Here is a 12,913-nt window from a genome sequence, read left to right on the forward strand (position 1 = left end):
CTTTTCTTTCTTCTTTTTCACCCATATGGAAAAGAAATAGAAAAAACTTATAAAAGACTTGCATAAGATGTAGCCTACTTCATATAGTGAATAATATAAGGCTTATTTGATTTACTCATGAAAGTGGCCACTTTCTCATTACTTTCATGTATTGTTTTAGTAAGTATCCAAAACATACAAGTTTCATTTATATAATTTTTCAAGGGATCTTATATCTGTTTTCACTCTTGTATGCTTTTCATACAAGTTTCACACAAGACAGATACAAAATTTATAAGATTTATATCTTTTCCATATGGGCACTCTCACAAACATGCACCTATATATACAAATAAATAAATAATTAACTCCAGTAACAACAGCTTGGCCACGTGATTACTTACTGCCCATTACTTCACTCCAAAGTGAGCTCATCAACTGTTGAATGATGGCAACATTTTCCTTTCTTTTAGATCAATCTTTATATCAGTAAAAATTCACTTGTCTTTTCTTTGAAACCACCATACACTTGACTTTGATTGAAATGTCTCAAAAACTCTTGGATGGCTTTCCAATAAATTCTGCATGCATTAATTGTGATGCTTTAATTGTGGTGCTTCAGCAATCTAACTGGCATTCAAGATAAACTTGACATTAAAATAAACTTGGGTGCACATTCCTTTCATTGGAACTAAATCAGTATTTATATAGCAATTAGTGAAAGCAAACTTATATTTTTCATATTTTTCACATGCTCTGTACAGGCTGCCCAAGGATGGAAAAAACAAAGTTTAATGATGAAAAATCATAAACATTTTACCTCTTTTCCCCCCAGTGAATGAATTACAGATGATTTTCAAAGCAGTTTTTTTTTTTCATGAATTAAACAGAAACGGCATGGTGTCTGCCATCAAAGCAATTTATAATGTACTTACTGGAAGTACTGGAACATGTTTTTTTTCTTTAATTATTTCCACTTTTTCATCTTTGTTTTCAGCAAATAATGGGCATTTGTTTTCATCCACTCTAGCTTTTATTGAGCACCCTCAGGCTAATACTGTGTTCACATTCCCACTAATGGATATCACAGCTTTAAAGTTAGCTATATTGGTAATTTTATGTGCAACCACAAATGAAAATATAAACATGGGAATTTTCAGCTATTGGCAGTTTGTAATGTTTGTTGAAGGGTATATGGGAACATATTGCACAAACTAAATAAATATAATGCTTGCTTTGCATTTGAAAAAACCTTTGTTGCACAGTGAAACACTGTAAAAACTGTTAACACCTACTATAAAATCTGTACTTTATAATAGCATGAGAACCACTAGCACATTATATTAATTTGGCAGACAGTTTTACCTGGAGATATATATTTACGGCATAAAAATGTAACAGTGCATGCACAATAACCATTTTGTATTTAACGTTGCAATTACTGAGCAGCAAGTACTACTAATGTCGATACACTATCCATTATCAGCATTATGTTCATGTCGTGTGCATGTCAGACGGGTTACTTCCTTTGCTGGATCACATGCTCAGTTTTTACCATTCAGTCTGTCACTGAAATCAAGAAATTGTTAGAGGGGGAATTAATTCTCTCTTGCATATGTCTACAGGGTGTACATAGCTTAGTTATAAGGGTAACAGTAAAATGTACAGTGCTACAAAAACCTATTTGTCCCCTTCCTAATTTCTTTTTTTGCTTGATCTTCTCACACTTATATGTCTCAGATCAACAAAAAACATATTTTTTATATTAGCAAAAGATAACCAGAATAAACACAAAATACAGTTTTTAAATGGTTATTTATTAAGGGGGAAACTTATTTAAACCTACTTGGTCCTATGTGAAAAAGTAATTACAAAGCAATTTCTAAGGACTTGGGACTCCACAGAACCACAGCGAGAACTATTATCCACAAATGAAGAATTCTTGGAGCAGCAGGGAACCTTCCCAGGAATTCACAGATGACCAACATAAGACTAAGACTTTAGAGAAATTATTCTGTGGACTGATGAGACAAATCTTCAACTTTCTGGAAAGTTTATGCCCTGTTACATGTGACCAAAACTAACACACCAACAATCAAGCATGGTAATGGTTTTGTGATGGTTTGGGGCTGCTTTGCTGTTTCAGAACCTAAACAACTTGCTGTGATTGACAGAACCATGATTTCTGCTCTCCACCAGAAAATCCTGAAGAAAAAAAGTCCTGAATCCCAAGGTTGTGCAGTAGGACAATAATCTGAACCGCCTCAAAATGAAGGGTTTGGAGCGGCCTAGTCGAAGTCCTAACTCAAGTCAGATTGAGATGCTTGGCATGACCTCAAACAGGTCGTTGATGTTTGAAAACCCTGTAATGTGGCTGAATTACAAAAAAATAAAAAAATATGCAAAAGATAGTTAACCAAAATTCCTCCACAGCCATGTGAAAGATTCATTGCCAGTTATCATAAACACTTGACTGGAACAACCACTTAGTGTAGGTTTAGGGGGCAATTACATTTTCCCATAAGACCAGATAGATTTTACTAACCCTAACCCCCTCCCCCACCTGTTAATAAATGAAATCATTATTTAAGAACTTCATTTTTGTATTAACTCATGTTATATTTGTCTAAAATTAAAATTAGTTTGAGTTTCTCACAACTTTGTACCAGGCTTCATGAGCCACAGACCAAACTCCCGTGAAGGCCCCGGTGTGCTCATGCTCCATGCTGGCTCTTCGAGTGGACACTCCCCCATCTTGGCTCACACACCCTCCGTGCAAAGACAGGAGCGACTGCCACAGGCTGTTGAAACAGGACAACACAACTTTCAAGGTAAGTACACCAGTCTCTGTCAAAACACGGAGCTGTTATTCATTCACTTAGCACTTCTATAATTTGGCCTCGCTTGTGTGTACAAACTCTGGCGAAACTTGGCGACCTTGCTTTAGTTATCTCGGTGAACTGCAGGGCGCAGTAGTGTTAGCCCTGCAAGCTAGCGATTACACAAACTTAGCTGCAACACCTCAAAGCTAATGTATATGTGCATTCATTTATTATAGGCTATTTAGTACATGTTGGCTGAAAAAAGCGATATAAAAAACCTGTGAGATAACTATTAACGTCAGCTCGGTTCTTACTGACCTCCGGAAAGTTGTTTAGGTTTGCTAATTTGAGCTAGCAAGGACAACCTACTTCAGCTTAGTCACTGATGAAGTTTAATAAAAAGCGTTTAAGTGTGTTTTACAGGTGACTTAAGAGGATTGGTGTATGTTTTCTAAACGTCAGTCAAAACATGTACCTATAGCTGTTAGCGAGCCGCTGAAGCTGTGAACGCTCCTCTGTGATTGTTTGGAGCTGCTGTTGCACGTACATATACAGAAATACATGCTTTATAGCTCTACAGTTTAACTACAAATGAGCCTCACAGAAAAAGTATTATTAAAACTGCTGGATTTGCTTCGGAAATGCTGTATTATACTGCGGCAGTTGTAGCACAATGTACCTAATGCATTGGCAACCGAGTGTGTATTCACAACTCATTACTGCTGTCAACAGGTGGACAGATAATTTGTGAAACGGCATCAGAGGAGGGTCCCAGTAACAGAGTAACCTACACTCCTTCCTCTTCATCAACATGGGGGCTGCGGTCTCACGGTGGAGGGTTTGTATTCAAACCTTTATTAACCATGTCATGTGAAACAAATTACAGTGCAGTTAGTGTTACTTCTGCTTTTTGATAGTTTTGAATCATTTTCAGTAAACTCTTTGGAAGCATGACTTTAACAGGCACCGTTTCTACCACACCAAACGTAATACACAAGCAATGAGCTCATGGTTGGATAGATTTACATACATTTTGTATTTCTAAACAGTACATCTGTATTCTAGTTGGCATGACGTAATGCACATTTGCATGATCAGGGTAGCCTGTTAGGAATAGAAGAACACACATAATGCACGTACAAAAGTAGGAAGAAGAAAAAGGAAGTTTCCAGATCTTTTTTTTTTTTCTCTCTCTCTCTTTTTTTTTTTTTTAAAGTTCCTCACAAAGAGCGCTATTGGTTTGAAAATCGTAATTGTACGATACCTCTTATTCAAACTGTTTGTCTTATAGGCGAAACCATCCACTGTGGAGATTTTGGAAGGAATTGACAAGGTACGCTTAACCTATTAAAAAAAACAAAAACCCTTTCAAGCTACAATATGAACTTCCTGTCTTTTATTAATGCAAATCTATGATAAATATTGGTTATTGCACAATTGGTTTTTATGCTCAATCAAGCCAGTTTTTGATGCAGAAAAAAATGACTTAAATGTGTTGTATAAGCACCGACCTTCAGTGACTGCCATAGCAACTCCTTATTTGCTAAGTGATAGAGCTTTACTGCTCTTCTACATTGCAGCCAGTGTCAGACTATTTAAAGATCCTGTCCTTGGAGCACGGACATGATGACATCTTCCTGTCACAAAGACATCAATGACATTGAAGTTGCAATGCAATGGGTGTTGCTGCTTTTTGTTTAGCTTCAATTCTTCACCTGTGAAAGAATATATATATATGTTGTGAGCGCGTGTGTGTGTGTGTGTGTGTGACTTATAGCACACAGCACACTCGCAAACACAAACAGACCACTGTAAGGTTAAATGTGAGACCAGCTCGTGCTTAGAGTGACACACACACATGTTACAGTGCAACCATAGTGGCCAAGAGTGGTCCCATTTTTGTCCAGTAGCTATTTTTAGAATATGTAGTCAGCAGCCTGAAGCAGTGGTGTAACATTTCAGTTTAAAAAAGCATAAAGTACCTGTTTATGTGTGAAGTAATAATGGTTGAGGTGAGAGAAAACCCATGTTCTGATCAAATGATTCATTTCCAGTTAATCCCTCTGTTAGATTACACATCTCTTTAGTCTGGTGAGTTTAAGTTATTTGCTAAAATGTAGTGAGAGAAATATCGTAAAGGGAGTGATGCAAATGCTGAATGTTGGATGAAATTCTGCACTTAAAGTTTGCATCTAAGAAAAATAAAACTGTTCCAGTATTTATAACCCTAACGGTTCCCCACTGCAAGATTGCATCTAGCTGTTTTTCCACAGCATCTTACTGCATTTATATTACCTTTTATTAAATTAAATTAAGATAATGCAGGATCATTCCCAAGTCGTAATGGAAAAGCCTGTTGTGAAATTTTCAACACAATTTTATTTATATTAGACCAAACCAAAAGGGCATTTGAGGTCTTTTATTTTATCACTATAAAGGCAGAAATGCAGTGATCACTTGTGAGCAAGCACTTAGCTGCAGTGGAGAGAACAAAAAGAAAAAGACTACCTTTTAACAGGATAAACCAGACTCAGGGAGGCAATCTGTCTACTGGTTGGGGTGTGAGGGAAACAAAAAAAACAGACCATAGAGAGACAGAGTCAGTGTGCATTTGCATTGATTCTAAAAGGCTAGGAAACTTGGCACAAGTTTTCCAAAAGATGTATTTGGTATGGTGGCGATGGGGCTTGGTTCCAAATGTTCAGTGCATGTTAAATTGGGTTGTGAACTAGTTAATATATAATCAAGGCCATAGCTGGCTCATAGTGGGCCTTTGAGGGGATTCTAGTCAGTGAGTCTGTTACATGAGCTAACTGAAGAGTGAGCTTTATGCTGTTATTTCTGGCTGACGATAAACCAAAATGTATGTTTTGTGTAAATGAAACCCCACTTCAAAAAAACCCCCACAACAACTCAGAATAACTTGATACTGATTTACAATGACTTTCTTCTTGGGACACAAGTGGACTTTACAGTGTCCTTGTATTGTCATAACATTACCACACAAATAGCAACAGTTTGTTTTTTTTTTCTTCACATCCATCTCTGTAAAAAGTTGTAAAAACAGCAGTTTGCGTACAACATTGAGGGGGCTCTGAGCCTAAGAAATTCATTGCCAATGTTATCTGTATGTGACAAATAAAGCTTGAAACTTAAACTTGATGGCATGTAGAAAACCAGTTTTAGTAATGATCCAAAATAGGTGAAATGGTCTTAACAAAATATTAATAATTTTCCTGATAAATATATAAACTGCGTTTGAATGACCTGCATTACATGAGACTGAGGTTAAAATATGTTCAAAACATTAATGGTTATTTTTATAAATATGTTAATAGAAGTTTGAATATAAAATGTAAGTTCAAACTCCAGTTTTTTTTTTTTTGTTTTTTTTTTATTTTTATTATTGATCCTTTCATGATCCTTCCATTTTTCTCCACAGGACATACAGGTTCTTGAAGAATATAGTGAGAAAAATCAAAGGCAGCTGAAGATATGGGTTGGACGACTGCTTCTCTACTCGTCGCTTCTCTACTTGATCACTTGTGTAGTTGTGTATTTGTGGTATCTGCCCGAACAGTTAATGGGACGGCTCATATTGTCTCTTCCCTTTCTAATAGTTCCGTTATTGTAAGTATAAGAGATAATCTATCATATTTTTACTAAACTGTAATTGTGATTTATTGGGATGGCTGTTTTTTCTCTTCTGTTTAGAGTGTGGTTACTTCGAAAATTGCTGATAAAGGTTTTTTCCCGAAGAACTGAAAAAAATAGTAAGTTTTTTTTTTTCCTCTGTTGTGCAAGTTTTTGTTTTTTTTTCTTATAAATTTATGTTTAAACAGATGTTGGATTTCCTAACGTTTTTTTTTTTTTCCAGATGAAAAGTTAGAGGATCTTAAAGCAGAAAAGAGGAAAATAGTAAGTGATGTTTTCTATTTATAATACAGAAATACTTTTATGTGCAGTGCTGTGCAGAATTGAGACACTGTTGGATGCCTGGGAAGAAAATTATGAAGTGAAAATTATAAGTTTGCCTGATATGATTTATGTTTACTGATGCTGTTGTGCTAAATCTTATTTGACTCAAATTGAACATGAATTCTGTCATAATGTCGATGATTCATAAAAAGTTTTGCGAGGTTGAATATGACCTTTTTTCTTCGGGAGCTTTTGAAGATGGCCTTGGCACAATAGAGAACCTGTGCTACACCATCTATTACAAGGCTCCCTGTGCTTTGAAGATGATTAATTTTTATATTTGCTTTTTGTGTTTGATTGTTTCAAGTAGTTATAAAGCCTCTAAGATTGTATGTATTCAGCCAAAGTTAATAACATCTTTTAAATGGGCGACATTCCAAAAATTTAACAAAAGTGTCAGCAATCAGTTACGTAAATTGTGACTCTACCTAAGTGTGTAATATAAGATTTCAAAGGCTTTTTCATTGAAAGCCACAAAAATCTGTGATCAATTATTTGTTGTTAGTGTTTTATTTTTTTCTGTTTAGGGGATGGTGATTTATATTGGTAACTCTAATCTTTGCAGTGGTTTAGAGTTTTAACTATAAGTGAAATGGCTTTTACATTCTTTACACTTAGTGTTTACCCACCAACCATTTCATTAGGTGCATCTTGTTAGTACTGGTTTGGACCCTCTTTTGCTTTTCCAACTACCCCATTTCTTCATGGCACAGATTCAACAAGGTGCTCAGAGATTTATATTCATTTTTATATGATAACATCACACACTGCAGATTTGTTGGCTGCAGAACCGTGATCTCTTGTTCCAGCCAATTCCCAAAGATACTCCATTGAATTGAAATCTGGTGACTGTGGAGATGATTTGAACTTGGGCCTTTACTCTTTTTTTTTTTTTTAAATCATTCGCTGCGGTGTAAATCCTAGAGGTGATTGCATGGGAAAATTTCAATACATCAGCAGTTTCTGACATACTCAGACCAGCCCCTCTGGCACTAACAACCATGTTGCATTCAAAGTCCCTTTTCTTCCTCATTTTAATGGTCAGTTTGAAATGTAGCGGGTTTTCATATCTACATGGCTAAATAAACTGGGGTGTTGCCATGTGATTAGCTGATTAGATACTTGTGTTAAAGAGCAGCTGAACAAGTTTGTAAAGTGGTTGATGGGTGTATTTGTCAGTGTTAAGAAACTTAAGTCTGCTATGAATATATGAGTTGAAATTGAATAGAAAAGCTCAGTTGGTCTTGTCCTGTGCTGCTACATCCTTGATATGACATAAACAATAAATGAGTTAAATATAGTTTGGCATTTTTTTACTTGTAGCCTGAAGTCCACTTAAAAAAAAATTGTAATTTTGATTCTTAACGGTCCACTCGTAAAGTCAGGATTGACATTTAATGCCTTATAAAATTAGTTTTGGTTATCTTCTCAGCAATTTGCTGTAAGATACTCTAAGCTCTGTGAAGACAACATTTGATTGGTACAAAACCTTGATCCAGTAAACTACTCTTCTAATGTCACTTTAATTAATTGCATTTACTACAGGAAAGAAATAAATCTGAGAAATTGCTTGTCATCCTCTGTCAAGTCTAATAACTTTCAATAATTAGGGCTGATGGATTTTCACACTCTCCATTATCGAAGTAGTGAATGTAATTATTCCTCATATTATATGTAAACATTAAGAAATGTTCTGTACTTACTCTAAATGAAGATGTACAATGTAGTGAAGTTGCTTTAAGGGCTCTTTTCTCAGTCACTTTGACATGCGATGTTATTGAAGGTGATTCTAAGATATTTGTGTGTATTTATAAATGCCAGTTTATGACACACATGATCAGGAAATGATTACTCTAATATGTTAACAGTGATAAATACTTTCAGGCAATAAATTAAAAGATAATTTAAGTTTATTCCTTAATGTTTTTGCATTTTTTTCCCCAGCTTGAAGAAGTTATGGAAACTGAAACATATAAAAATGCAAAAATGATTCTGGAGAGATTTGATCCTGATTCCAAGAAAAATATTGTGAGTTCTTTTTTGTTTTTTTTTCTCTGCTGTATAAATTGTCTGATTGCGTTTGGTTTTTATATATATATATATATATATATTTTTTTTTTTTTATTTTTTTTTTTTTATATATTAAAGCATGTTCTTCTACACTCCTTTGTTCTGTATGAAGGAGCTTGAATCGACTCCAGTTGCTCCTCAGATAACTCCAAAACCAGGACAAGGTAGCAGTGAGTTTTGAACGTTCTCAGGAGACAATACTATTTGCCCTACTTCGACTCTGGCATTTCCTATTATGCTATTAAAGCATCCTGCAATGTTTTCTGTGTTAGAACTCCGCCATCGGAATGTCATCCCAAAGACCCCCCCAATGGTGGTGAATCCTGCAAGCGAAGCTGCTGCCCGCCCTCCTCTTGCCTCCAGGCCCACCTATCCAGGAAGATCTTCCCACTCTGCTCCAGGTGGACCCCCAGAGAGGAGCCTGTCAGCTATAGCTGCTCAGCAGAGCTTGATGAGGAAGCCTGTGACCCCTGGAACACCTGTTCCAGGAGTCGGTGAGTTACCTGCACACAGGGGGACCAGATCATAATGTGGTCGATTAAGGTGTGATTTACTCTTTCCTGGCTCTTTGTCCCCAGTTGTTCAAAGCTCTGTGGTGTGTGTTGTCAGAAAGGCTGTAGTATGTTGTACAGTAAGGTAGTGGATAATTCTGGAAATGTATGATAACAATATCTAACTATATGGTCTAACTTTTGTCCACTAAGTGTCTTACTTGGGCCGGAGATTGCAATGGATAACTTTTGTTACTATGACCATAATATTTGTATAATATTTACCTCAAGAGGATATGATCTATCATCATTGGCTGCTTTTAAAGATTGAAAAGGAACAACCAGAAAAATAGATGAAACATTTCTCATAAACCAGTTGTTTTATATGGAAGACATCTGTGGGGTATAGGGGTATTGAATATTCAATATCAGTAATTTCTGGACTGACCACTCAATAGGGAAAAAAATGCAAATAACTGCAAACAGTAAAGGAAAATGTGCTCCTTGAGTAGTGGAAGCTGTATGCTGTAATTGCCATGTGGAATGCCAACTGTGAGGTATGCACGATGCAGTATTACATTAACTATGATTAATTAGCCAGACCTGCATTTGTTCTCTGGGCAATGGTGGTAGAATCTCACTAAATGTCTTTTAATGCTTAGTGAAATTGCCTTTGGCATTGGGAACACCTCACAAATGGTTTACATGAGTTGATGTTATCACCTGCTTCTGCTGAAAATTGAAAGTGAAAAGCAATTTGATACAAAGAGTCACCACAGAGTTTCCATATGTTGGTAAATTAATAACCAGCAGGATACTGAGACTCTGCCAAGTCTCACAGAAATGACCAGTCATCTTCCTATGATTGCTCTTGATGTTGGATTATATTAATTACTACTCACCAACGCAGCAGGGATTCGGGACGTGCTTTGCAAGTGCGATCCGGTGTTAAGTCATTAAGAAAAAGAGGCAGCTTTTTGTAAAATTAATCATGGTTTGTGCACCAAACTATTTCACAGATTTATTACTGTAAGCAGCACCTGTTTACTGAAGTATGTATTCCAAGCTGCAGAGTGCATCTAACAGGCAAAGATGCTATCCTTTAACAGGGATGCACCCCCCAGGCCCACCGCTGGCCAGACCTGTGATCCCAAGGGAGAGAGGTGCTATGGACAGAGTCATAGAGTATCTTGTTGGAGATGGCCCTCAGAACAGGTAAATAAAATGGGAAAATTAGTCTCTTCAGTAATGCAGTAAAGTAAATGCAACCTGTGTATCATGTCATGAAAAAGTTGTAAACATCTGAAGTGCATTAATTTAATAAATATTAGATGATCGGAATATAGCTGTGTTGAAATAATGTGTAAATGAATTTTTTAGGCAGAATCTGCTTTTTTTTTTTTAAATGCCAAACCATTTAAAGTTAAGTTTATTAAACCTTGAAAGAGCTCTTAAAAAGGCGAACTGAAAACAACTCTTATTCTTCTCGCACTGATCCTCCTTTTTAATATATGATGATCATGCTTCCCTTAAACTTTAATTTAAACTTGTCCATCATTGCAGCTACTCAACACTGACTGAAATATAGTACTCTTTTGTAGTAGCCTGCAATAGTTGTAGCTTTATCAGCTAAAATCATATAGTCTCTGTTTTAAAACAACCTTTTTACAGTTTGTAGTCATTGTTTTTTTTATGTTGCACATTACTTTATCTGGAAATTTTAAATCTACTTTGTGTTAGGAGTGGTAATACTGAGTTATCCAGTGCCTGTTCACATGCTATGTAATGTCTTACTAGATTGTTTGTTTGTTGTTGTTTTTTCCCTTCCTCATAGATACGCTCTCATATGTCAGCAGTGTCTGTCCCATAACGGCATGGCATTAAAAGAAGAATTTGAATATATTGGTGAGACTTTGAGAATCACAGCACACTTTGTCAGTCTCCATCAAACACTGTGCCTTCATTTGCCCTCTAGCATTTGGCAGCATAGTATATCATATGGCTCTTAAATGCCTCTGCCACTACCAACTCCTGTAAGCAAAAAGAAAGCAAGATTGAATATGCAAAGTAGTACTACACATCAATCTGAAATGTTTATGCATCTGAGGCATTTTTTTCCCATTGGTTCATATTCATGTATATTAATCTATGTCTGTTTCACAATGTATTAGCATGGTTACACAAAATATATGCGCGGGGTTTTATTTGTTTCTTTTCAGCCTTTCGATGTGCGTATTGTTATTTCTTGAACCCTGCAAGAAAGACGAGGCCTCAGGCACCCAGGCTTACCGAGGTCGCTGGTAACCATAAGATGTCACCAGAGGCGACTGGTACTGATGCAGATGATGACCAAAATGTTTTAGGTAATAATGGACTGCAAATGTAAATCAAGTTATTAAGGTGTATTACACTAAAATGTTAAATTAATTAATCTAATACAGATACAGATCTAAAATGGATAAAATAGCATTCTTTTGTACGCATACAGTAGTAGTCATTTTCTTATCTTCACCCTTTTAAAAAAAAAAAAAAATACTTGTTCATATGCATTTCAAATCTAAACGTAAAAAAAAAAGAAAAGAAATAACCGTTTCTAATTATCAGAGAACACGAAGCTTAGTGATGTCCCTGCTGGTTCAAATACCCAAGAGCCGGCTATACCAACAGCCACAGAGCCCAGTTCTGCATCAGATGGCCAAAACACCCCAGAGTCGCAAGACCTGCCCTCTGAGAAATCTGACGGAGAGCAAGATTTGTCTGCCATGGAAGTGGAATAAAACAGTGGCGCGGTAATTTCACCACAAGTCAGACTGGAACATTTTTGTTTTCATTGAGGAAATGTAGAAATGGTTAGCTTCCAAGTAAATGCCGTAAGTTTGAAGAGCACAATAACAGCCCAGATGTTAATGCAATCTTCATCTTACAGAGTGTTCTTTCTTTTGAAAATTGCAATAGTAATTAATTAAACATTGAACTTGCATAGTAGTAGCATTTGATAGTAACTGCCAAACACTCTTATATTTTTAGCATGTTTACAGGTCAATAACAGAGCTATGAGGGTTAAGCTTGTATCAGTGTTGCATAGGAAAAGTCTCTCTCTCTTTTTTTTTAAACAGGGTTTTGAAGGAGTTTCTGTCTTTATTCTAACAAGGTACAACTTCAGAAACAGAAATATTTTGTGGAAAAATTATTTATGGGAAATTATTTATAAATATTTTTTCTATATTGCTGTGCCCTTTTCTGACAGTGTTGAATGGAATACTTTGCAGCTTGGAGGTGCTTACATGTTTACACTACCACTGTACCATAATGATGATGATAATAATAATAATGCACATGTACTATGTATTTTTTGCTAAAGGAGGAAAACAGGTTTGTCAGTCCTGTTATACTGACTGAAGTGCCTTTTTATATGTCAAGTCCCTATTTGAGAACATTTTCTATTAAATGTTTTTACATGTAGACAGTGAAGTTATTCAGCTGTTTTAAGTCTTAAAAGGCAGCATCTGTTTGCTAAGCAAGTTCCCGGTATGTATGTATAACTAATATTAAATAAACATTTGAGAAAATCTA

At 35.9% G+C, this 12,913-nt stretch overlaps 1 protein-coding gene across 2 annotated transcripts; it reads left to right on the forward strand.

Moving 5' to 3' along the window:
• Nucleotides 1-2,732: 2,732 nt before the first annotated feature.
• lnpa (limb and neural patterns a) lies at nt 2,733-12,913 on the forward strand. Of its 2 annotated transcripts, none has more exons than XM_006788455.3 (13): nt 2,733-2,810; nt 3,534-3,639; nt 4,093-4,134; nt 6,244-6,431; nt 6,516-6,574; nt 6,679-6,719; nt 8,724-8,807; nt 8,962-9,019; nt 9,122-9,343; nt 10,450-10,555; nt 11,175-11,245; nt 11,560-11,703; nt 11,945-12,913. In XM_006788455.3, the coding sequence occupies exons 2-13, from the start codon at nt 3,613-3,615 to the stop codon at nt 12,115-12,117; spliced, it is 1,215 nt and encodes a 404-aa protein (XP_006788518.2). In that variant the 5' UTR covers nt 2,733-2,810; nt 3,534-3,612; the 3' UTR covers nt 12,118-12,913. The 2 variants fall into 2 exon arrangements, with proteins under 2 accessions (XP_006788518.2, XP_006788519.2); XM_006788456.3 differs by having other exon boundaries at nt 8,962-9,013.

The sequence above is a fragment of the Neolamprologus brichardi genome, chromosome 16 (assembly GCF_056152115.1).
Source record: "Neolamprologus brichardi isolate AB-2024 chromosome 16, ASM5615211v1, whole genome shotgun sequence".
NCBI classification, from domain to species: Eukaryota; Metazoa; Chordata; class Actinopteri; order Cichliformes; family Cichlidae; genus Neolamprologus; species Neolamprologus brichardi.